Source organism: Sinocyclocheilus grahami, unplaced genomic scaffold, assembly GCF_001515645.1.
Source record: "Sinocyclocheilus grahami isolate Dianchi unplaced genomic scaffold, SAMN03320097.WGS_v1.1 scaffold108.1, whole genome shotgun sequence".
In the NCBI taxonomy this organism is placed as follows: Eukaryota; Metazoa; Chordata; class Actinopteri; order Cypriniformes; family Cyprinidae; genus Sinocyclocheilus; species Sinocyclocheilus grahami.
This window is the reverse complement of record NW_015505287.1, coordinates 1,452,532-1,480,470: the sequence shown is the minus strand read 5'-3', so window position 1 is coordinate 1,480,470 and position 27,939 is coordinate 1,452,532. Positions and strand designations below refer to the sequence as shown.

The window sequence follows — 27,939 nt, the reverse complement described above, 5'->3', positions numbered from 1 at the left end:
AGAGAGAGAGAGAGAGAGAGAGAGAGAGAGAGAGAGAGAGATGCAGAGCATGTGCAGAGCAGGGCGAGGCCAGGAACAGGATGAGAACGCTGCTTTAGAACATTTTGAAACTTGTGAATCAATTAGAATCCTTAGAAGACAGAACCGCAATTCATATATGAATAGATTTTTACATGCGCCCCTAGTTTTCTCTTCCTCTTCTCTAAAGCAGCGCAGCATGGCCTCGCCCCCTTTGCTGCGTGTTTCTGGAGGCGGGGTTTATGTAAAATTCTGGGTTCTTGACGTAACGGACCTGGGAAGTAACTCGTTGTAGTCCCTTACCAGCTGTTTTTGTAGGCTTTAAACTGCCAGAATTTTAAAAGACGATATATCTCCGTTTGCATTGAACTTTCAGCTTCGTAACTTTGCAGATATTGTTTATGATCAAACAGCAACATTACACACTAACATGTCAAATGTATCTAGTATGATAAAACAGCGCTGCTTTTTTTCCCCACATACGCGCGACCGGAAGAAGTGGAAGCAGTCGACTGTGGCATAATAAAAGCGCCACTGCTTTCAAGCTTGTTCAGCGGCCTCGTTTCGCTTCGACGGCTTTCAGCCTCACCCTGCTTCATTCTACTATGTTAATAAATCATTAGCTCATCCATGAACATGATTTCTGCCCGAGTCCCGTCGGATTGCATCGGCTGTGGGGATGAAGATGACAACTCCCATGATTCCACACTCAGTCATGCCGTCATCAAACTACACGTTTGTCTATTTATTTATTTGGAATACGCGCCCTCTAACGGTAAAAATTACATATTGTGCCTTTAAATTAAAGTTCATGCAAACTCTTCTTTCTGCTACAGCTGTCAGTAATTCTCCATTTAGCATTCAAATCTCAGTCGCATTCAGTTACGACAGTCAGCATGGTAAAACTCTCTCCAAGATCATTCAATGTTCCTTCTGTTATACTTGATTTGTAGATAAAGATCTATGGTTTTGCATAAAATGACTTTATCTTGCTGAAGTTTATTGCTGTTTTTCAACCATGTTACTTGCTACTGGGTGTCTGTTCACAACACGGGAGTAGAAAAGTCTATGAATTGTTCTTCACACACACACACACACACACACACACACACACACACACACACACACACACACACACACACACACACACACACAGAGAGAGAGAGAGTAACTGAAATTGAAAACTGTTAAAAGGCTCAATAAACTGTTGCATAGATATAATACACTACTCATCAATATCGCTTCCATTTATGCTATGAACCTTTCACTGTGAAGAGCTACACGCTGTGACTCAATGTTGCTTTAAATCCATCATTCTGCGCACGGGATGTGCATAAGCGATTTGTGCCACTCTGTATTAGAGCCTTTAATATTATAATACTTGATTGATATTGTAGGAATCTTTGCTGCATTTTCAGCTGTTAAAAAGTCTTTGGTTGACACATGGCCTAAGAGCATGCAAAAGATCTCCGAGAAGCCTCTTTATAAGCAATTTTGATAAAAACAAATGAGAAATAAGCTGCAGAAACTAGTCAACCTCAATAATGAACTAGTCAAGTATCTTGACCAATCCTTATCATATTCCACTGTTTAATCATAGTCTGTAAATCACAGTGCTTTGCAAGGTGATTCAACAAGAAGCCATTAAAGGCTTGCCAAGGCACAGGGACATTTAATTATAGCTTGCAATGACGCACTGGGTTCTGTTTTACCCTGTGTACTGAAACATGAGTATCAGAAGTGTAAAAAAATAAAATAAAATAAAAGACCCCCCCTGATATCCTCATCTTCTGAATCTGAAAGTATCTTATATTTATGTACCATTTTGAACTACAAATCTGTAATAAATAATAGCAGCGAAAGAGAATATCATTATATCACCACATTACATTTGCAACAATCATCGAGCTACTGACAGGGGGGACATCCAACTTGTATATTACTGTGTTGAGAAGACAGGCTCACCTCTGTGGTAGCAGCCTGTCATTGGTGAGGTAACCGGGCTTGTGGATGTCTCTGTTGTAGTCAGCGTACTTGGCCTGAACAGAGTAAGATGCCAGTAGGACTGCTGTCTCCGGAGGGCAGTAAATCTCATCATTCAAAATGGCTTCCTTCACCTAGACAACACAAACAGTTTAATTATATAAGGCTTATAAGGTCCTTAATGGTTTAGCTCCTGCGTACCTAACTAGTCTTCTACCAAGCTACAATCCATCACGCTCCCTAAGGTCGCAAAACTCTGGACTTTTGGTAGTACCTAGGATAGCAAAGTCCACTAAAGGAGGTAGAGCTTTTTCGCATTTGGCTCCCAAACTCTGGAATAGCCTTCCTGATAACGTTCGGGGTTCAGACACACTCTCTCTGTTTAAATCTAGATTAAAGACATCTCTTTGGCCAAGCACTCAAATAATGCATCTCATAATCTTGTACTGCAGTTATATCTGATCAAATGCACATTATTATTCTTTAGCTTGGGTTAAACAAATCAATTTTGCTTGGTTGGAACAGCAGCTACGCTAATTATGTCTCTATTTGTTTCTCTAGGATTTACACAAGCTTCAGTCTGGATCCAGAACACCTGAGAAGAGATGATGCAACCCCTCAGAGGACCTCAGATGATGCCAACCCTGAAACAACATACAGAACTACCACATTTTGCTACAAGTTTGATTGCATCATATAATAATTACTGTTAATAGTGTTCATCGTCTGTTTGATTACATCTTTAAATGATTACGTCTTTAATTTATTTTTCCATACATTTCTGCCATATGTACATTAACTGACAATCACCACTGATAAGCTACCACTAAATATTGTAGAAACTTAATTTGTTGTAAAGTTGCTTTGCAACGATTTGTATCGTGAAAAGTGCTATACAAATAAACTTGAATTGAATTGAATAATGCCTAGAATAACCCCTAGGGGCTAAGGTCAGTGCAATGCATTTTTAACATGCTTTTTTGTTCAAAAAACATATATCATTATTTTACTTCCATATATACAGGATCACTAAAATTGTGGTAATAATAATAATTTGGCACTGTTCTGTAAGAAAAAAAAAGATTCACTCTCAATATACAGATTGCCCTTCCTTAAAATCAAGTATGCTAAATGGTAGAATTCTGTTGTTTCAAGACTTAAAAATTACAATCACATTGTTTTTGGTTCAGCACCACTGAAATTACTCCACATCTATCCTAACACAATATATTATAGTTATTTTCTAAACTAAATAAATGCAATTTGATGGCAAGTGTGTGGAGACTAAGTTCCCCAATACCTGTAAGAAGAAGAGACGTTGTGTTATCTCTTGGATCAGCTCTTCAGAAACATCTTCTGGAAAAAACTTTGCCCGAAACTTGAACTGCAGAGGATTTTCCTTTCTAACATCCTGCTGAGTCACCTGCCAAGTTTTCAAAGAAACACATTAAAGAACTTTATTTGCCCTGTTGATTTAGGAAATTTGGCAAACACTTTTATCCAAAACGATGTACACTGCATGCAAGGTATACATTTCAGTTCGTGCATTTGCTGAGAAATGAGATTTGAACCCAAGTTCTTGACATTGCTAGCACCACACTCTACTCTTTGAGCTACTGGAATGCCATATAAAACCTAAATCAAGTATCCAAGCCACTACTTCAATGCGCGTTCACGAGAGTACCACAACATATGCGTGTAGTGCTGCTGACCCAGGAGCCAGAACACAGAAGAGAAGAAATAGTTGAATAAAGTCGTCATTTTTGTTTTCTTTGCACACAAAAAGTATTCCTGTAGCTTCATAAAATCAAGGTTGAACCACTGATGTCACATAGACTATTTTAACAATGTCCTTACTGCCTCTCTGGGTCTTGAACATGGTAGTTGCACTGCTGTCTATGGAAGGTCAGAAATCTCTTGGATTTCATAATTTTTTTTATATTTGTGTTCCGACGATGAATGAAGGTCTAACGGGTTTGGGATGACACAAGGGTAATTAATAGAATTTTAATTTTTGGGTGAACTAACCCTTTAAGACTGCTTTTGCAAGTTTCCATAGAGCAGTTTATAGAAAAGTTCAGGCTTTTACACAGACTTTTAAAGCAGGACATCTTTAACCACAGGCTAATTTCCCCCAGTGTTTTTTTTTTTTTTTTTTGCTGCTGTTGACCAGGAAGCCAGTTAAAACTGCACATCTGAGGTGTAGTGGAATTGTGGCTAAATAAGAACAGCAGTACTAGCAAGTAGGGGTGTGCGATATATAGGGTTGTGACGGTGAGGAAATTTTCCCACCGGTTAATCGACGTGTGACAACACCGGTAATACCGGTATCACCGCGAGGGCGTTCCCTCTTTTCCTCACTTTCCTTCGCTTTTAAAAGCGGCGTGCGCATTTTACTTTCACTTTCAAATAGCGGCAATTCGGAGTAAAGAATTGTTAGTTTTTAGTTCGTTAGAATTTTCCCTCTTTTCCTCGCTTTCCTTCGCTTTTAATTAGCTTAAAAGCACCGTGCGCATTTTACTTTCACTTTCAAATAGCGGCAATTCGGAGTAAAGAATTGTTAGTTTTTAGTTCGTTAGAATTTTCCCTCTTTTCCTCGCTTTCCTTCGCTTTTAATTAGCTTAAAAGCACCGTGCGCATTTTACTTTCACTTTAGAATTAGCGGCATAGATTTCGCGCTCTGTAAGGGTGTTTTGAATGGTTTTTGCAAAATACTCAATGTCAAATCGCACATCGTTACAACAGCAATTACGGTATTATTGCAGACTTATATATATATATATATATATATAAATAAATAAATCGCGCACCCCTACCTTGATGTCAAATAAAATAAATAAATGACACAAAGTTTAAATAAAGTAAAAATCAGCAAACAATGTGGAACCAATTAAATAAGAAACGAATGTATAAAAAAAAACTTCCAAAATCACCTTAGATAAACGGCAAAAGTCAACAGGCTTTTCAAAATCCAAAATACTGCTAAACAGGCGTTTGCATTTTGAAACTAAATAATCCGCGATCGTCTTGTCTGTCTCACCCCGCTCTTCTCGTCAGTCAGCTTGACTCCCTCTCCTCACTGGATAAATGAAATCTGATCTGTGATGCAACTGTCGTTCAACTGCATTGAGCAGCCGCGTTCAGTTTTTAATTGTAGTGTCTGTTCTTTTACTGAACTAAACGATTTTTATTACTATAAAAAAATCTAAACCACGGTGGGGGTCGGTGACGCGGTGGGCAAGTGACGTAACCGGTTGCGGCTTAACACCGGTATCACCGTCAGCACCGTCTATCGCGGCAAGCCTAGCGATATATATCGTCTGCGATAATATCGTAATTGTTGTTTTAACGATGTGCGATTTTGACTGAGTATTTAGCAAAAAACATTCAAAACACACCTACAGCATGCATTCATGCATGCATTCATTACGTGAAGTCTAGACTAGTGCACGTGCGTAGAGTGTGTTCTTTCAGTGCATTTTCACTATGTTTAGAATGATCACAAAATTAAAGACATGGGGGCAGAAAATGTATATAGGCTATTTATACCACTTCAACGTTTTGCGTCTGAGCAACATGACTGTGTTTCGTTCCTGAATGAATCAACCATTTCAAGGATTCGGTTCAGTCGCAATGACTCACTTATTAACAGTGACTTAATGCCACCTGCTGGCAGTTTTAATTTCACATTCAAAGCATCTTTTATTTAAAGGTGACCCATCATGAAAATCTGACTTTTTTCCAGGTTTTAAGTGCTATAATCAGGTCCCCGGTGCATCTAACAACCAAGGAAACTTGAAAAAGATTAACTCAGTAACTTTGTTTTGGTAAGCCTTTTTCTGCAAGCGTCTGAGAAAACGAGTGCGTCAGATTTTACCCCCTTGGTGACATGGCAAATCGATCTCATTATAATATTACCGCCCCTTAATCTGTAAGTTTCCACCCACGGCACCATCATTTTGATTTCATAAGCGACAACGGTGTAACACCATGGCGAAAATTTGAGCAAAACATACTAACTGTTCTATCTTTGGCTGCACAGACGAGCACAGAACACTATTTAGAGTCCCAGCCTCAGAGGAGACAACAGAGCAGTGGATTTATTGATTTATTTAATGTATATTGCTGCTGCCACACTGATCTAAAATAAACATGCGATTATCTCCCAGCAGTTTACCTTAAACCGACTTTGTTTAATACTCACATGCTGTGACAGCCGCTTTCTGTCCGTGTGCTTCGGTTGTGTGTGCTCAGAAAACCGAAGTTTAAACTAATATGGTTTAAAACGCATGATTTCAGCGCGATAAACATCAGAACCAAAACAGATGTTTTAGAAGGTCCGAGCTGTATTGGCGCAGCTCTATTCTGGAAAAGAGGGCGGGGAGCAGCAGCTCATTCGCATTTAAAGAAACAGGCCCGAAAAACAGCATGTTTCTCCTTCCACTCAAAATAGGCATATTCAAAATGTTATAATAAATGATCTGTGGAGTATTTTGAGCTGAAACTTCACAGACACATTCTGGGGACACCAGAGACTTATATTACATATCGTAAAAATGAGCATAATATGTCTCCTTTAAATAATTTCAAATATCGGTATTTAGCATTTTATGTTTAATATCAAAACATGATTTATGCATTTGTAATTGCAGGATAAATGCACTCATGTTTTGCATTAAACTGTGTATATGCATCTAAATGCCACTTGAGATGCAGCTTCTGTTTTTTCTGCATTGCAAAGATGAATTTTGTTGATACTGATTTCATTTGCTTGGTAACAGCCCAAAAGTCTTATTATTCGAATTCACTGATTAAATGTAAGAATTTGACTCAAAAGATAATGGACACTTTTAGAAAAAATGGCTTTATAAAGGTAAAAATGCCCATAAAATGTAAAAATCTGTTTAAACTTATTGGAAAAAGATTAATTTCTATCAGTGTGAACTGACCACCACACAGAATATGAAGAATATAAAAAAACTTTAGGAGTTCACGACGGTCCTTAAGGTACCAGCACAATAACATACAGCAAAATATCGTCTAATTATCGTTATCGATAAAATCCCAGAAAACAGAGATATTATTTTTTGTCAATGTCACACACCCCTACTAGCAAGAGACATGGAAAAGTGGGAGGGAAAGCCTTACCTTTTTATTCAGCTTCAGCCATGTTGTGTAGCCTTTACTGTCCACGTACTGCAGACCGAAAAACCAGACCTCTCGCAGACCTACCGTCTTCACCACCTGCAGGATGACCATGAATTAATGAATCTTTCAACAATCAACATAAATGTGAAAGAGCTGAAATAGACTTTTTTTTTTACATCGAAGTTACCATTTCTGAATGAAACTACACAATATTAAAGATATGCTAAATTATATACTAGTTCTTCAAATTGAAGATAAATAAGAATAAAAGAATGAACACATGTGAGAACCAAATGCTGCTCTAAACAGGCAACAGTCATTCACCATACGTATAGTGGGAAAGGTCTATTCAGAAAGCCCTGTTCACATCAGTCAATAAGGTCAGGAAGCTTTTTGAGGTGAGGCCATTTTTTCCCCCTCAAAACCCATTCAAAGCACAAGTTAAATAAACTCCCCTCTGGGAGGCTGAAGTGCACAATGCGCAAGACCCTCAGTCAGGTTAAAGGGTTACACAACCCCAAAATGAAAATTTTGTCATTAATTACTCACCCTCATGTCGTTCCAAACCTGTAAGACCTCCATTCGTCTTCGGAACACAAATTAAGATACCTTTGATGCATACGGAGAGCTCTCTGTCCCTCCCATAGACAGCAATGTAAGTAACACGATCAACGTCCAGAAACGTAACAAGGAGATCTGTAAAATAATCCATGTGACATCAGGACATGTGAAACTACGAGAATACTTTTTGTATGCAAAGAAAACAAAAATAACGACTTTATTCAACAATTTGTCTCCTCTGCGTCACCGTAGCACCATTTTGGAGAGTATCCACTGAACGCAAACAGCGTATGTTGTTCTGTGTCAGCTGTGCCACATGGATATGTTTTCTATGTATATTTACGCTTTGATTTGAATGGAAACAACGTATCCGTGTGGTGTGGATAAATGTGGTGATGAATAAAGTCGTTATTTTTGTTTTCTTTGCATACAAAAAGTATTCTCGTAGCTTTTCAACAATTTGTCTCCTCTGCGTTACCGTAGCACCATTTTGGAGAGTATCCACTGAACGCAAACAGCGTATGTTGTTCTGTGTCAGCTGTGCCACATGGATATGTTTTCTATGTATATTTACGCTTTGATTTGAATGGAAACAACGTATCCGTGTGGTGTGGATAAATGTGGTGATGAATAAAGTCGTTATTTTTGTTTTCTTTGCATACAAAAAGTATTCTCGTAGCTTCATAAAATTACGGTTGAAGCCCTGATGTCACATGGATTATTTTACCGATCTCCTTGCTACGTTTCTGGACATTGATCGTGGTAATTACATTGCTGTCTATGGGAGGGCCAGAGAGCTCTCAGAATGCATCAAAAATATCTTAATTTGTGTTCCGAAGACGAACGGGGGTCTTACGGGTTTGGAATGACATGAGGTTGAGTAATTAACCCTTTAAGTAAACTTTATTTCTAATAGCGCTTTATACAATACAAATTATTTCAAAGCTTTTTTTTTTATTAAAAAGGAAAATAGCAGAATTAATAACGCAAAATTTAAAAATGAGGCAGCTATAGAAGGACAATCGTGTCATTATTCGGCTGAAGCCAGTTTAGTGTTGGTTCAGTTCAGCTCAGTAAGTGTTGTGAAGCTCTGAAATTTGAGCGCATAAATATTGCTGTATTTCAAATAGTGCTGTCAAAATTAACTTGTTAACGAAGGCGATTACTATTTTCAATTTAACTCGTTAAAAATATTTAACGCAATTAACGCAGGGGCGGCGCTAGGGTTGGCTTCCCCACTCACAACTGCTGCTTCTTTCACTTTTTCTCTTGACGAAGTGCATTTATTTAGACTCAGAACATCTTTACGACCACATCAAACTGGAGACGTTTCAGACGCGTGCTCCACTTCAGCGCCAGGCGCAAGTCAAATGAGCGTAGAAACGGTACTGTGCTCGCAGCGCGTGCTCTTCAATTGCACGCACAAAGGTGCCGGCGCGCGCTGTAGCCTGTATCATTTCAAATCAAATCGCGAATGAAACTACGAGCATGCAATGTCATGGTCAGTTGAGTCATGAAGTTACCAAAAAGGCGATAAAAAAAAAGAAAAAAAAAAAAGGGAGGAAATCAATACCTTTTATAGCTTTAAGGATTCCTCCATATTTAATTTAGTGTTTGATAACTTTATTACATTTCTGTATATTTCTGCTGGGTTTATGTGAAGATTGTTTTAAGTTCACTTAAATTAGAAGTTATTTTTTAAAGTTTAATAAATGTTAAAATTGATAGCTCTCAATTATACTGTTATGTTGAATGGCTATAGTCAATGGTTAAATATTAGGGGGAAAAACAACTTCATAGAGGCATCAGTAGTATTGGTATCAGTCCTGACTCCTGACCTTCAGTCAAAATATTCTATTAAACAAATATTAACAAATATACTGTCCTGGCTGGTAAATTAGTATTAAACTCAAAACAGTGGTATTTAAATGTAGACACTTACCTGATCAAAGAGCTGTTTGCCAGTGGTGTTGGGTTGGATGGCAAATTCCAGCTCCGCATCCATAGTAGTCACACGCACATTAATCTGTACACAAGAATAAAAAAATATATATATTATAAATTATCCTGATTGTTCATTTTAATTTTACACTGATTACTGACCAATTAAGACTGATTAGTACACTGACACTCGTGAAATATCACACTCCTGGAAGACTCTCTCAGCCAATCAGGATCTTAAAATAATTAAATATATACACACACACACACACACACACACATTTACTAATCACCACAATATGCCATGTTACTTGTACGCTTTTATTTTGTTTAATTAACAGTCCTAATCCATACTTCTCATGGTTTGTTATATTGTAGCAACAGTATTTTTTTTAAATACCTTTTCTTCCTGATTAATTGTGCTGACAATAAAATGTTAGTATCTATCATTCTCTCCACCTCATACAAACATGCACAAAAGAGAAAGGTGATCCAATGAGCCGTCCTGCTGGGATTGAGTTACAGCAGAGTTTTCAGTGGCTCTGTTCGCCATATACCGCAGCTTGGTCTTCCTTTCTACCCTCTCATCCCCACTGTCATTAATTTCTAATGAAAGCTCTAGGATGCATCACATAATATACCATGAATACAGACATCGTTCCTTAACTGCCTTGCTATGCATTTCATGCACAAAAAAACTGGCTTTATCACATATGGGTAAGTATTTATTTAGTACATGTCATTAGGGTTGGGAATTGAAAATCGATTCCGATTCCAGAATCGGATACTTAAGGTCAGGAATCGGATACTTGTTGTCAAATTAAAATTTCGATACCGCCTATCGATTCCTTTTTTTTTTCTTCATCTGTGAGGACCGGACATAGCGATCTGGCAGGACCTTGCTCGCTAATCTAAGCACTCCAAAGTTTGGCTACATTTGTGATCAGATGCCAAAAAAGCTAAGTATAATATCTGTGATAGCTAAACATATTGCAAGAGAGGTGTCACCACCAACAATGCAAAGCACTTTAATTTAATAGATCGTTAAAGTTCGCGAACACGATTCAAACACCAACGTGATTCTATTCCTAAATTACAATGATTCGACTGTTTCATTCCTCAACCTTTGACGTGTGCGATCAATGTTGTGATCACTTGGTTCGTCCGTGCAGTGTACGATCACAATTTGCGTTCGCGCTGCCATTGACCTAAAGAGAGCAGGTGTCTGTCATGAATGAAACAGCTTCACAGTCTTTTCAGCCACACAGTATCATTATTTCTGTGTTACAAACATTCAAATCACAGAAGTACTGGGATAAAAGTTTATAGTTCAGATATAAACTCTGATGTGTACGGTAGCGATTGAGATAGAGTAAATTACCTTTTGAAAGTAATTTGACACTTCAAATGAAGATTTGTCGATTAGATCGTTAAAGTTCGCGAACACGATTCAAACACCAACGTGATTCTATTCCTAAATTACAATGATTCGACTGTTTCATTCCTCAACCTTTGACGTGTGCGATCAATGTTGTGATCACTTGGTTCGTCCGTGCAGTGTACGATCACAATTTGCGTTCGCGCTGCCATTGACCTAAAGAGAGCAGGTGTCTGTCATGAATGAAACAGCTTCACAGTCTTTTCAGCCACACAGTATCATTATTTCTGTGTTACAAACATTCAAATCACAGAAGTACTGGGATAAAAGTTTATAGTTCAGATATAAACTCTGATGTGTACGGTAGCGATTGAGATAGAGTAAATTACCTTTTGAAAGTAATTTGACACTTCAAATGAAGATTTGTCGATTACATTGTTCCGCCAGTAGGTGGCGAAAAGGGGCTGTTAAAATGTATTTGTCTTTGAATCATACAAGAGATTCATTCAAGAACGCTGATTCATCCAGTAATGAAACAAGTACATCTTGAGTGAGTCATTGAATAATTTATTCATAAATTACATGTGATCTTGTTTCATTGTCTAATGATTTTTCCTCAGAACCACAACTTCCATTGGGGGGAAAAAAACTAAATTTATCCAGAATCATGCAGTTCTATTTTGCAAACAAACAGCTCTATGATTGGGAATGTCGTGTATATAACATTCTAATGAGAACATTATTATAATAAAACGTTGTGAATTCTTTGGGTTTAGTTGCCGTGTTTCAGCGCGTTGTTATGGGAAGAGCGCATCCACAACAGGATCACACATTCTGACTATAGCATGCAATAACTGCGTCATTTTGTACATATATAAGTTGTAATATTATGTTTATGTGGTATTAATATTAATCTCAGGATGCATTTCCTTGAGTTAAATAAGCTGCCAGCAAAACACTTCAGTTTACCGTGTTCATTCAGCTCTTCAGCACGTGCAGCTCAACGGCTGCTATTTAAAACAGTGGTATTAATTTGTTATTTTCAAAATCATTGATACATTATTAATAACAACAACCACTTGTATTTTTCTCTTATTATTTTCATCAACAATATGGTTTAGTAATTAAAATCATTTAATTATTGTCCGTGCAGAGGCTATTCCGTTTTATTGATCTATGGCGCATTCATTTTGATTCTTTACACGTGTAATGATGTCCAGTGACTTGTTTGCATTATTTATGCATAATTTTATTTATTTGTAAGACTTTTTTATGACTAAATTTGGTAATGGGAGAGTAAAAATATTTTTAAAACGTACACCGTTCAAACTAGGCTGCTTATGTTGAAGTGTTTGGGATGTGGCTTTTAATGATGAGACCTTTTTTGTAATCAGGCTCTCAAAAAGTATATAACAATTTGGATATAGATTTATCGGCCAACATATCGGTTATCGGCTTTCAAAAATAAAGAATAATCGGTTATCAGTATCGGCCAAAATTTTCATATCGGTGCATCCCTAAAAAAAAGTGCCTAAACCCATTTCTGGGGTAAGATGTGAAATTGTAATCCTTCAAAATGGTAGAATTAAATCGCCAATGTCCAGTTTGTCCAAAACCTTTCAAATTAACAGTTAGGGAATCACAAGCATCTTTTGATACGACTATGTTCCCAATACACCTGTCAAATATGCTGTCCAGTGAGGTCCTTGGAGTAAATCCAAAAAATCTATTCTTGTGTGACACCTATGGGTTGACGAAAAGAAACTAAACTCCATGCTCAGGGGGTGAAAAAAATTAGACATCCACAAAGCCCAGGTCCTTGCAAATTGGCTGCAAAGGATTTGCTTGTGGGGAGGTCAGGGATATTTTTTTTGAGAAATCTATCCATGACAGACAGGGTTTAAAATACAATAAGTAAGAAAATCTGATATGTGCACGAGGGCAGACCATCAGTGATGGTGCAGGCATCCATGGTAGATTGTTCAGCCTCAACTGGTCCTTTTTTTCCCTCATTTTTCTGGAACATGTTGGTTTTGCAAAATAATTTTCTTGACTCAAATGTCAAGAATTGTTTTCACACCGTCATCTAGGGCTGCCACAATTATGAAATTTGACTGACGATTAATTGTCTAAAAATAGTCACCGTTATTGCGATTAATTGTCTGTTTTGGGGCTTTGGCGATTATGACGATTGTCATGATTAATTGTCTGTTTTTATGGCTTTCATTATATAATTGTCATTAATTTAAGGGTTCAGTAAATAATTATGATGTTATCTTTTAATCTTTTTGAGTTATTATTTTGCAGTGTAAGATTTATGGAGAATTCCAAATTCTAAGAATTGGCCAATACCAATCCAACACCAGTGCTATTTTTTTTCTACACCACTACAGAATATCAATACAGTGTTTGTGGAACTAATGGTCACTTTTTTTTTTAAAAACCCTTTGTTAAACGCAATCCACTAAATACTCACTTCCTCATTACAGAGAAAAACTAAATTTGAATAAAAATATATAAGCTATGAAATTAAACTAGCTGACTGTATAATTTAGCAGCAAAAACAATATCTTGAAAAAAAAAATCTCTGGTGCACATTATACAATTTAAACATGTTTATTGGAGAATTCCAAATTCTAAGAATTGGCCAATACCAATCCAACACCAGTGCTATTTTTTTTCTACACCACTACAGAATATCAATACTAAACCCTTTGTTAAACATAATCCATTAAATACTCACTTCCTCATTACAGAGAAAAACTACATTTGAATATAAATATATAAGATATGAAATTAAACTAGCTGAATGTTTAATTTAGCAGCAAAAACAATATCTTGAAAAAAAAAATCTTTGGTGCACATTATACAATTTAAACATGTTTACTCTGTTAACTATTTGTATTCTTACAAAATACATTCATGAATATAAGATCATAAATCATGATAAGACATCATGAGAAAAAGAAAGGCTTCTAATAATCTTTCTGTTTGTGATAATCCCTTCCTTCCTTAAACTTAAAGTATTATGTGAATATATCATCTTGGAGAGAGAGTTTCACCGTGCTGACTGTCATAACTGAACGTGACGTGCTGTTTGAATACTGAGCGGAGAATGACTGACAGCTGCAGCAGAAGGAAGATGAGTTTATGTAAACCTAAATTCTGTCCCTCACATTAAGATATGGAATGGCTTCAGGTGATATAGCAAGGCTCCAGACTGCGACCATTTTTTCTGCCTGTGCAACTAAATTTTGTGTGCGGTCGCACTGGCGCGACCACCACGTTGGTCAACTCATAAGCGCTGCCATTTCTGTTGCATATGAGAAACGGCAAACGAAACTGAAAGTATAACGAAACAGCGCTTAGAGAGTATACTCGCCGCGTCAGCACGAGCGCGAAGCTGCGCGCAGCAAAAATGATTCGCATATTGAGGAAACGATGGATGGTTTTCAAGCGAAAGTCAAGTAAAAGACCACTTCTTAAACCAGAGAAGGTGAACATGCTGGTATTCTTGTGGAAAAAAAACATGCAAGCACGGTCACCGTTAGTTTTACTTTTCTTTTTGTTTTCATTTTTGAAAAACTTATCTTTGCTGTTTACCTCACATTACGCTATGGAGGCTCTCTTTTATTTATTCATTTATTTGATTCCTTAGTGTTTGAGTGTTTGCTTATAATTTATTAGTCGGTATATAATACAGCATGTAACGTTTTGTAAGCTAGTTTGTCATTGTATCTTACTATCTTACTGTTGTTGTGCTTTTTTTTAAGTAGTGTGAGAGCGCAACGATGCTCTAAATGTGTTGGCATAGCAACGTGATACTTCCGGTTTCCTTTTCCGCCTGTCCTACGAAGGCCGTCTCGTTTAATTCTAGGTTGAGGACACTCCGTATATGCATCCTACAGAGGATGCGACCTCCAGAGGATTCGACCTCCGGAGAGTGCAGCCTTCTAAATGAGACACAGCTATGGAGAATTCCAAATTCTAAGAATTGGCCAATACCAATCCAACACCAGTGCTATTTTTTTTCTACACCACTACAGAATATCAATACTAAACCCTTTGTTAAACATAATCCATTAAATACTCACTTCCTCATTACAGAGAAAAACTACATTTGAATATAAATATATAAGATATGAAATTAAACTAGCTGAATGTTTAATTTAGCAGCAAAAACAATATCTTGAAAAAAAAAATCTTTGGTGCACATTATACAATTTAAACATGTTTACTCTGTTAACTATTTGTATTCTTACAAAATACATTCATGAATATAAGATCATAAATCATGATAAGACATCATGAGAAAAAGAAAGGCTTCTAATAATCTTTCTGTTTGTGATAATCCCTTCCTTCCTTAAACTTAAAGTATTATGTGAATATATCATCTTGGAGAGAGAGTTTCACCGTGCTGACTGTCATAACTGAACGTGACGTGCTGTTTGAATACTGAGCGGAGAATGACTGACAGCTGCAGCAGAAGGAAGATGAGTTTATGTAAACCTAAATTCTGTCCCTCACATTAAGATATGGAATGGCTTCAGGTGATATAGCAAGGCTCCAGACTGCGACCATTTTTTCTGCCTGTGCAACTAAATTTTGTGTGCGGTCGCACTGGCGCGACCACCACGTTGGTCAACTCATAAGCGCTGCCATTTCTGTTGCATATGAGAAACGGCAAACGAAACTGAAAGTATAACGAAACAGCGCTTAGAGAGTATACTCGCCGCGTCAGCACGAGCGCGAAGCTGCGCGCAGCAAAAATGATTCGCATATTGAGGAAACGATGGATGGTTTTCAAGCGAAAGTCAAGTAAAAGACCACTTCTTAAACCAGAGAAGGTGAACATGCTGGTATTCTTGTGGAAAAAAAACATGCAAGCACGGTCACCGTTAGTTTTACTTTTCTTTTTGTTTTCATTTTTGAAAAACTTATCTTTGCTGTTTACCTCACATTACGCTATGGAGGCTCTCTTTTATTTATTCATTTATTTGATTCCTTAGTGTTTGCTAAACGTTCTATAATTTATTAGTCGGTATATAATACAGCATGTAACGTTTTGTAAGCTAGTTTGTCATTGTATCTTACTGATTTATTGTTGTTGTGCTTTTTAATTAAGAATAACAATGAATCCATCTTTTATTTTAGTTAGGGCTGCACGATAAATCGCATGCGATATTTAATGCGCATCTTAACAGCAATCTGTAATCAGTTCTGTAATCAGCGGTAAATCTCCATCACCTGCGGGCTTTCACATTGAGCAGCATTAACTACACAGAGCCGTTGTTCACTGACGAGTTGCGCAAAACCACGTTCATATTCGCGCAATTTTTTGCGCTGCTCGTCAGTGAGCAACGGCTGTGTGTAGTTAATGCTGCTCAATGTGAAAGCACGCAGGTGATGGAGATTTACCGCTGATTACAGAACCGCTTTCTGACAAGATGCGCATTAAATATTGCATGCGATTTATCGTGCAGCCCTAGTTTTAGTCTTAAAAAAATTAAAGGTGTGTAGATGTATGCAAGCAAAACAGTGACAACAAGATCGCGAATTCGAAAGTGAAAGCATCTGAAGCCCGCGGCTTAACACAGCAAAATAACTTCCATTCACAAAATTCAAATCACAAATACTACTACTGATGATAAAAAAATGGGTTGAATGTTAACCACTTTCGTTTCCATATCTATAAACTAACTTCCATTCACAAAATTCAAATCACAAATACTACTACTGATGATAAAAAATGGGTTGAATGTTAACCACTTTCGTTTCCATATCTATAAACTATGATAAAAGTTCATCAGCATGCATTGAATAATACCATATTGTAGCACAACAAAAAAAATATATATATATTGCGACCAAATCATGTGCTCGTGCGACCAGCTGAGAAAGTTAGTTGCAAAAGAGCGACCAGTGGGAAGAATGAGTCTGGAGCCCTGAATAAATTTGTAAAGCAAACTGGTGCTCTTCGGTTTCTTTTGGTGTATGACTCCCCCTTGTGCCGTATAAAAAGCACAATAATCAAATAATCGCGATTAAATCAAATAATCGCGATTAGACAGTTATTTAATTCAATCGACAGGCCTACCGTCATCCTTGTTCAAATCACCTGTGGATATTTCTAGAGCGTCATCTTTTGCTCTCCTGTTAGCGATAAAGTGACAGCCATTTTGAAAGCTTGTTTCTTTATTTCCAGTTCAGTAATGCACATCCACATTTTAATTAAACTGAGGTGGAACCTTGTAGTTTCCAACAGCAATCCCCTGCTACCAATGTTAATCATGAAAGACGACAGACAAAAATCTCCTATTCAAAGCCCCACAGTCATCCCCCTCTTTTCCATCCACACCAAGCAACACCTCGATTTCTCGATTTTAATCGATTCTCATTTTTATGGAACGATATCGATTCTTACAGTAAATCCCAAGAATCGATTAGTCTAGCCTGTTTTCAGTTAACGGACGGAACATTGAAGGGCACTTCCCATCCAATAAATCGCAATAAGCGTTGTGCTTTGGTACTTTTAATATGAAAAAGTACAACTTTACAATCCGTATCCTGTCTCATGTAATCGCTCAATCAGTGTTTCAGCCACACAAAGATGTCAATAATGGCTTGTAAACAATGTCATGTAACGTCACATTTACCTTAGAAAAAACATATTCGGTGACCATAAACTCATTAGTCAGCTAGAAAAATAAACTGTAGAGAGGGGCATTTTGCTAAATATATGCACCATATAACATTATAATTTTTACTGTTCTTTAATGTTTAATTTATGTTTGAATAAATTCATAAATTTTTTTATGACATTCACAATTTAAATGTTTATATATAAAAAAAAAAAAAAAGAATTGAAGTAGAAATATTATTACGTAATTGTAACTTTATTTAAAAAACTTCATTAAGTGTAATTTAAGCAGTTGTATAGCTTACAAATCAGTCAATTTTAACCTTCAATATTATAGTACCAAATGACTCCCATGTATATTTTACAGCATTAGTTGAGAGATTTTTTTTCCTTGAGAAAAATTGCCAAGTACTGTACCTGATATATATCCAAAATAATCAATATTGAATCGAATCGGTAATTGAATCGAATCGCAAGCTTGTGAATGAGAATCGAATCGTGAAATTTGTGTCAAAACCCAGCCCTAATTATTACACTATACATTGTTTCTATACATCTATTGAAAGGTTGCATGTCAAAACAAATCAAGGTTCAACTATCACAAAAGTCAAATATGTATATGTAAATTTATATAAGCATGTAAAATGCAGAAATTATCTTTTAAATCTCCTTAAATAAAAAGAAAATCAAAATGGAGTTACAATAGCAGGCTCACACTGGCCTGAGCACACGGAAGCATTTAGCAGGCTGTGAGAGTTTAGGAGGTGAATTGCATGTTCAGCTGAATGGAGCTGAATAATTCACAGCAGGAACAAGAGCTGATCTCCCACTCACACTATTTACACCAGCTATTTCACTCTCTGGTTGACGGTCATGTAACAGCTAATGTAAAATAAACAGGACATGATGGGTCGAAAACAGGGCCACTATTACAGACCATATGAATTACTTGTATCTGATGCTGCAGAGGCTGTTGAATTCAGATTTTTAGTTAAGTAATACCAAAGTCCCTTTAAGGCAAGTCATGTCACGCAAGTGCCAATCTCTTTGAATGGGAAACATCAAATTCTCCAAAACTGCTCACTATAAGCTTACGATTAAATTTCATATTTGAAATCACCAAAGAAATCTCACAACTGTCATAAATGTTGTATGTATTGCTCAAATAACATTATAAAAAGCTTATTTCTCAGGCTAGATCAGTCAGTGCGCATGCGCAGTCTCAAAACACGGACCGTTTCTATAGCATCCAGGACTTCTAATGGCAGCTGATGCGATTGGCTCTTTCATTCAGAAGGCGATTGAGTGGCCATATTGAGCGTTGCATTGTTCCCCATTCAAAACTATACAAGTGACACGTCTTGGATATTCTATAGTCTTTGGTAATAACTCCGGTTTAAACATGGAAAATGTGCTGCCTTACAAGACAGACTATTCAAAATAACAATTTGGCTGATTCCGGAGCGGCCCTCAAAGAAACTCAGAACTCCAGGGCCCTGTAGCACAATAGACTGCTGTCTCAGAGGACAACAGCATCTTCTGCTACTAAAACCTGCTCACCTAAAACTGAAATGTCTAGTCTACTGTCCACCAGCACAAACATGTGCATACACTCAGACTGAGTAAAAGCACGAGACAATGAGCAAGAAATGTAGAGAATTTAATTGGCTAAGAGATGAGCTTTAGATGTCCATTCGTCTGTGTGTGCCTGCCTTAAACAAAACAAAATATAGCAGAAAGAGGGGAGATTAGATAAGTGATATACTTGTTTAAGATAACTATCTCAGATTTTTTCCCCACTGTACATTCTTCCCCTAGTGTACATTATCAGAAAATAAGGAATCAGTTTTCACTGTTATGCTTATGACAATAAGCTTTATATTTCCCCAAGACCTTACAAGGTGCATTAAGCCTTGTTCAGACTGTCAGTCCAAATCTGATTTTTGTGCATATCCAATTGACTCTTCGCAAAGAGCCTGATCTGCCCAATCATAATGCCAAATCTGCCATCTTGTCTGGCAAACAAATCAGACAGCAGAGTAGCCTAGATTTAGGTGGACTTAAATTTGACAAAATTGTGTATATTGACGTCTTTCTGCGGTTAAAATAAAAAACATTCAAATGTTCATTCATGTTTATTTCGTGTAAGACAATCGGTTCACGTGCCGCTTGAATTGAGGTGCTACAGTGATCGGTCACAGCACATTAAAGAGCCACAAAATGGTAGGCCTATTTGTTTGTATGAGAAAAAAAAAAACGACAAAAAAAATTTGAAAGTAAGACCTTGTTTCATACTATAAGTAACCTGCTCCTTGCTATCCCTGACAAACAACGCTCTCACACTATACTCATGTTCTCACGCAGTGAAAAATACATCGCAGAGCAAAGAGGAAACTGACAACACACTGACAGAGAAGACAGAGCAGGTTACTTCTGGTATGAAACAAGGTCTCAGGACTCTCAGCTTTCAAATTTTGTCATTTTTAAAGAAATTCAAACAATAAATACCATTTTGTGGCTCTTTAATGTGTCGTGACTCATGACAGATCACTGTATTGCCTCAGTTCAAACATGTGAACCGATCGTCTTTTCATATTTATGTAAGGTATGAAATGAACACGAATAAACATCAGAAAGTATTTTATTTCAACCGCGGAACACACAACTGTTCAAGCTTAAGTCCACCGAAGTTAATCTACTCTCCTGTCTGATTTGTGGTTAATGCTAAAGGGATACAGCTTTTGGGTGTGCGCATTTACATTTGCCGAGCCAACAATAAAACGTGAAACCTATGAAAATAGTTTAAATAAAAGCACATGGCACCATAGTTAGTCTTTTTGCAGCAAAGGACCTGTCATAGTTTACGGAGCGGGAAGATGACTCAAAGCGACGCGAGGTTAGCTGCATTGAAAACAGATGAGCACACGTGCATATACAGCTCCCATTCGGGGCGAAGTTCATGGGATTTTGTCCACAGAATGATAAGAGAACACATTTAACATATCATTTTATTATTTCACACTCAGTATTTTAACTTAAGTGCTGCAAGCTATACATATAGCACCGGACATGAAAGGTTTTCTGGTACGCAAAACAAGTACTTTAAATTAGGGCTGACAGTCGATTAAAATTTTTTATCTAAATAATTACAGGGTGCTGCGATTAATTAATCTAGTTAATCGCAAACTAAATTTGGCTGAGAAAATACCCCAAAAAGGTAATTTAAAACTATTATTGTGTTGAATGTTTACATAAAAGAAGATAATTTGAGAAACATCTCAGTATTTTTGTTCATGCAATGAAAGTCACTGGGAACCAAAACAGCTTGGTTACCAACAGTCTTCAAAATACCTTCTTTTATGTTGTGCAAAAGCAAGCAAGTCATTCAGATTTAAAACAACATGAGGGTGAGTAAATGATGACAGACTTTATTTATTAATTTATTTATTTTTGGTGAATTATCCCTTTAATGTTTTTTATTTATTTTTGAATAAATTAAATGATACTCTAAAGAAGAAACTAAAACTACCAGCAGGTGGTGGTTAGGCATGGGCCGATTACCGGTTTTATGGTATACCGCGGTTTGAAAATTTCACGGTTACCAAAACCGCTAATATTTTCCGATATACCGTTCCTGCGGTATGCGCTGTTTTTTCATGTCTCATCAAAGACTGAAAGTGTAGGAATCCTTCAGGTTGAGCGCAGTGTAGAGAGTAAAGCCCCGTTCACACCAAGAACGATAACTATAAAGATAACGATATTAGCGTCCACACCAGCGAACGATATCGTCTGTTTATTCTAAGCGCACGCGCGTCTGCCGCTTTAAATTCTTGAGCTCGTTACAGCAGGATGGATTCTGATTGGCTGTCAGTGTTTTATCGTTCATCAGCTGGAAAAAATCGTTTTGAAAGTGATCACAACGATATCGTTCCTCTGTATCGTTATCGTTATAGTTGTGGTGTGAACTATGCTATTCTTTAATATTGAGAACGATTTTTAGAACTATATCGTTATTGTTATCTTTATAGTTATCGTGCTTGGTGTGAACGGGCCTTAACACGACCCTCCTCCTCCTGTTGGTGCGAGCGAGCGGTTAGTCATGTGTGTACTGTGTAGGATGGCCGAACTAAGGAGCTTCCCCTGGAACTTACGCAATCGGCAACCGGACGTTTTTTGTCTTATTGCAAGCAACTCTTCTCTGTTCTGGACTTGCACAAACTGCGTTGCAATGCAATTATTTTCCAAATAATATATTATATTTCACATATTGTCATTTATGTGAAAATATGAAGTCTGTAAATGCCCGTTAACACAGGCCAGAGATGCTGAAGATGCTGAAGACTTAAAATACTGTAACAGGCAGATCACTCACTGTTCATGATGCATGAATTACTGGAAGAAAATCCTCAATATTGATTTGGGGGTTTATATGAATGTGTTTCTGAGGGGAACTGACTGTCTTCAGAAAAGTTTACGTGGTATTTTCTTTTAATCTGGTCTCTGTATAGTTCATATTAAAGCAGTGTTTCAGCGCAGTGCTGCTTTTTTTACAGCGGTTACCAAGGAAACGCTGTATCTGGTGTTCCAGAAGCGCCTCCTGCTGTCAGAGAATGAATCTGCGTCTCATTCAGAGCATCTGCTGTTTGTTTCGTTCAGGCATGTAGTATAATTTCACAAAGCTAGTCAGAACTTTGTTTTTGCTTCAAATTGGGTTATAATTCAATCAAATTATGTATATGAAATTATATAACTAAATATGAAATTATATAAATATGTATATTATGTAAATAACTAAAATTAAATAATTACATATTTATGGTTAAATAAAGATGGCAGTCTATATTTTTCTTTTTTTTAGGAAACAAATCAAAGAAAAAATAAACATTCTACTGTTCCTAATATTCTGTATGTTTCTCAAAAACAAAATATATTGTGTTCAGCGGAAACATTTTGTTTTTGTTTTTTTACCCAGTCATTTAAAAATAACACATTTTAGAGCTGTAACAACAATACCGTGATACCGTGATATTTTTGCTTAAGGTTATCATACCGGCCCATGCCTAGTGGTGGTAAATGTCTTTATGAGTGATTCGTTCAAACGGCTGATTTATTCAGGAATGAAGTAAAGGCTCTCTTTATGAATGGGCCTTTGAATCATTGGTTCACACAATTCGTTCAAAACGCGGATTCATTCAAAAACTAAACATAGCTGTGTTGCTCACAGACGCACAACAGTCCTGCTGTGGCTTTATAGGTAATATTTTCGTTGGCAATATTGAACAAAAACACAATATTGTGTTTAAAATATAACACAATATAAACTTCTTGTTTACTGAACTGTTGTATAAAATCACATTTGCACTTGTGTTCTTTGTGACAAAAACAGCACTCATGTGATATTGATCTTGCTGCTGATGTGATATCGTTTATGATATAAATAAGAGACAAAAACTCATAAAGGGGCATTTTTGTCCCAATATCTTGAATTTTAGGGCATAACTTCGTTTATGGAGTTGTTGCCCTGCATCATATTTGTCAACAGTCAACTGTATGAAATGTAAGATGACGTGTAGGTCTGGGGGCGGGGCCAGTGCTTTAACCACATTAAAATATTTTAGTCGCGTTATTTTTTCATAACTAATTAAGTTAACGCGTTAAACTGACAGCCCTACTTTAAAGGAATTCCTTAGCTCATTGCCGTAACTGTAACCCTCCGCACATATTTAGCTATATTTAGTTATATTGAAAAAGTTTCAATTCAGTCAATCTTTTTTACCCCGTTTTAACATGGATTTCTATGGAGACCGGCCATAGATGTCAGGCAAGATGGCGGATAGCAGCGGCGGCACATAATATCCACGTTCTGATTGGTCAGATCACCTGTCAATCAAGCTCTTTGAGAACAGTCAATTAGAATCTGATCATATTTAGCAAATGTGAACAGCAATAAATGAATAAATAAAAATGACATGAAATATGATTTTTACAAATCCATTTCAAGCTATATTCATAGGTATTCCTATTCAAATCACATTTCTCAAAAAAAAAAAAAAACAGTATGATTTTGCATAGATTTAGCCTTCATTACTTTTGCACATCTGTAAGTGCTTGTAGAAAACATGCTGAATGCTGTGCTAATGCAAAATTTGAGTCGAGCGGAAAAATACAATTTACATGCACTACTTTGAATTTTGAGACCAGCAGAAACAGCAGCACGGAATAATTCCATGCACTCCAACTTTCTATGTTTCTGCCACTGACTCATAAAATTCAGAGCAGCAGCAATATATTGTTTTGTTGTAAGATAACATCTGTATTGCAAACACTGTTGCTGTTTTCAGCATAGGAAAACCAACACAATGCTGTTGCCATAGAAACCAATGCAGATATGTCATAAAATGATCGGATATGAACAGTTTATGATACACAGCATCTGACAGGCTGATATGGCCGAATGCCTCTAAACAAGTGGTCTTCAACACTGCTCCTGGAGATCTCCCACCCAGCAGATTTTCATCTCCAATCTAATTCAAAATAGGGTTGTAGAAGGGCGGAAAATATCCAGTAAATATCTAAGAAACTTTCCAAAATTTCTTAGAATTTTCAAAAAATCCTGAGAAGTTTCCAAAAAAGTTATTGGAAATGTATCTGAAACTCTCTGCTTCTTTGCAACCCTAATTCAAACAAATGTGAACCAGCTAATCAAGGTGTTCAGGGTTACTTGATAATTACAAGCAGGTGTGTTGGAGCAGGTCTGCAAAATTGTATCTCACCAGAACCAGGGTTGGAGATCCCTGTACTAAATAAAGGATTCTAGAATATAAACTATATTTTTTTGTCTTTGCTAGATCTAATCTATATATTTTTTCTTTACATTTTTCACTTTTCTTGCCTGTAGCTCAAAATTAGAATGTGCACATTCTGACTCACTTTGCCAGCACGGGTCACATATGATTTATAAATGGTTCCCAAGTTTTAAAGGGGTCATATGATGTGATTTCAAGATTTCCTTTCTCTTTGGAGTGTTACAAGTTCTTGGTGCATAAAGAAGATCTGTAAAGTTGCAAAGACTAAAGTCTCAAATCCAAAGAGATATTCTTTATAAAAGTTAAGAGTCAACCACGTTTTAACAAACCTATGAAGAATGCATATCAATTTTTGCCATCTTTGATTCTATAGCTGTGTGATAGAGGAGTTTTTGACCACAAAGAACAAAAAGCAATAACATTTTACAAACAGGCAGAGAGGCTTGGAGTGACAGAAATAGCAACAAGCGGACATGGTATATCTGGGCAAGACCAGAACATGTGATAGATGGCATCTGGGGTCTTGTTACACATTTAGATTTAGCAGGGCCGTGCAAAGACATTTTGAGGGGCACTAAGGGGGTGGGAGCTTGTTAATACAAATGATCCAGTTGTTACAAATATACATTTAAAAGAGAAGACAGCACACACTGTAATAGTTTCAGACTGTATTGTAGATGTTTTGATAAAGTGGCTCTCCCTCACTCTCTGAGCCTGCTTCTGCCTCATCTTCAGTGGAAGTATTAGACATTTAATTTAATATTATACACCATAAATCTATATTATATTCAAAAAAAACTACTCATTTAGAACATTTAGGCTACAATACCCTTTTCAGCTATTTACAGGCCTTCTATTAATATGATTTTAATAAAATATTATAAATAGCCTATGATGTGTTATAGATTACTAGTATCAACTAAGACAAGTGATTATAATGGGAAATATACTTAATTAGAAGAATTAAAATGTGACAAACTGCTAAATATTCTATATGATGATTTACCTGCTGGCTTGCTGGAGCTTTGAATGTTTGCAATGTTGAACTGCCTTTAGCAGTCTCCCTTCGCTCTCCCTCTCATCATTACGGCTTATTTAATGAATCGACAGCCTATCTGCTAATCTTCAACATGTTTTACACTAAATCAATACTTTTGGATTTAACTATTTTAAAGTTTACTATGAAAAAAATGCTGTTTTATAAGAGAAGTCACTGAATTTTTGTGCCAGGTGGGATTCAGCTTACGGCACTTCTCATTCATTCCTATGGTATGCGTAAACGGCTACTGAGTGTCGCACAACTCTGACTGAAATTCAGTGACGTCAATGTAATTGTTAAGGCACACGTGTTCCAAGTTAACCGTTACGCCTTCTCCAATAGTAAGTAATACAGACCCTCTCATAAGACAATCTCTGGGCACACAGATTGTGAATGATGATGGCGAGGCGGGCGAGAAAACACGGAGCGGATTAGCGGAATCAGTGGATCTTTAGTGGAGCGGTAACAGAATGCTTTGAGCTGGGGGAGAGGTGGGGGGTTGGTGAGAGGGGCACCTTAGCTGATGAGGGCAGAGGGGCAGTGGCTCTAGCCACTGGGCCACACCTCTGTGCCTTTAAAAATATATTTGCAAGTTTATCCTTACAAAAGTGTAGCCAGTGAAGCACTTTGGACTGTATTAAAGGGTTAGTTAACCCAAAAATGAAAATTAGGCTGTTTTACTCACCCCCGAGGCATCCTAGGTGTATATGACTTTCTTCTTTCAGACGAATCCAGTCGGAGTTATATTAAAAATAGTCACTAATTAGAAGTACAAAACGAGGATTTTTAAAGAAGAATGTCAGAGGATTTCGATATAAGCCAAGAGGAGACTGGTTTTTCTTTGCTAAAGTAAGGAAACTTTGCTTCCTTTGCTCCTGTAAACAAATGTTGGTTTTCACGAGACTCACAGGCGCATGCGCAACGCTGACCTCATACGTCATCCGCCCGGAGCTGCTTCCGTGTACAACTGTTGTTGGCGCAAGCTAGATTAAAGTGATTATTACGTTTTGAATATGGTTATTTTTCTTACAAAAACTCATCGATTCGCTACAGGAGGTCTTTGTTCACCCCCCGGAGCCGTGTGAGACACTTTGTTTTATGGATGGGCGATTTTTATTTCATTTATTGTGATTTTGTTTTCTTATTAAAAACTAGACAATGGAAAATACTTGATCACACCCTGTACAAGAGACTGTAAATTATTTATATTAACAAAAACAATGCATCACATCTTTCTGAACTTTTATTACAGGAGCATACTAGGGATGTAACGATTCACTCAACTCACGATTCGATTCACAATTTTGATTTCACGATTCGATTCATGATTTTTTTTTAACAAAATTAGATTTAAGACAAATTATAAATTAAATGTGTTCTTTTATTATTGCTTGGACAAAATGCTGCATATTTCTTTGTCAAATTGAAATATAACATTATAATAATATACTAATATAGTACTTGCATATTATTGCTCTTTTGTTGGTTTTGATTGTTTCTATTGTCCTCATTTGTAAGTCGCTTTGGATAAAAGCGTCTGCTAAATGACAAAATATAAATATAATGTAAATGTAAATAACAAAACTAAATTTAAATTTTAAAACAAGCCCCAAATCAAACAAATAACACAAATAAAATAAATCTCAAAATAAGGCTTTGTCTGTGCTATTTCAATTTAAAATTAGAGGCAACCACTGCATTTTAATCATGTTCCAAACAAAGATGCAGCATACATGCAACATGATCAGTTTTTAATCTAAATTAGATTGTATAATTTCGAAATTTGAAGCAAAAACAGAATGGTTTGACTTTCGTTTTGTGAAACTATACATAAAAAATATCTGCATGAAAGCTCAGCTGAATGAGACGCAGATTCGCTCTCTCCAGCAGGTGGCGCTTAAAGCGTTTCCTTGGTTTCCATTGTAAACAAAGCAGAGATGCACTTATGAACTTTAATATGCATTATACAGAGGCAAGATGAAAAGAAAAAATACCATCTAAACTTTTCTAAAGACAGTAAGTTTCCCTCAGACATGCGTTCATATAAACTCCTACACCTAAATGAATCGCGATTTGTTTAGCATCTCAACCGATTTGAATCGTCACATATTTGAATCGATTTCCAACCGGCTCGCAGTTAATCGTTACATCCCTAGAGCATACACATACACAGTGCACATTTTAAAGTACCTTGAACCATGAAACTTTCAAGTACCAAAACCCTGAACTTGCACATGAATATAATAGTGAACAAGTCCAACAAAATGAATAGAAAAAAACTTTCTGAAATAAAATAAAGTTCTATGTTACTTTGCATACGGTTTTATACATATTTTTATGCAGGATACAAATTAACACCTCAAAGGTTGGATTTGGCAAGTTTGCAGTGTTGTGGAAACCTTCAATATTCAAAGACTTTTTGTAA

At 36.7% G+C, this 27,939-nt stretch overlaps 1 protein-coding gene across 2 annotated transcripts in view; it reads right to left on the bottom strand.

Moving 5' to 3' along the window:
• LOC107588847 (radixin) overlaps positions 1-27,939 on the bottom strand; it is a 128,246-nt gene that overhangs the window by 20,318 nt on the left and 79,989 nt on the right. For both annotated transcript variants that reach the window (XM_016277084.1, XM_016277086.1), the window contains exons 3-6: positions 9,653-9,736; positions 7,150-7,245; positions 3,302-3,424; positions 1,984-2,135 (exon numbers count right to left, since the gene is read on the bottom strand). In XM_016277084.1, coding sequence (XP_016132570.1) covers positions 1,984-2,135; positions 3,302-3,424; positions 7,150-7,245; positions 9,653-9,736 — 455 coding nt within the window. The remainder of the gene's footprint in view (positions 1-1,983; positions 2,136-3,301; positions 3,425-7,149; positions 7,246-9,652; positions 9,737-27,939) is intronic.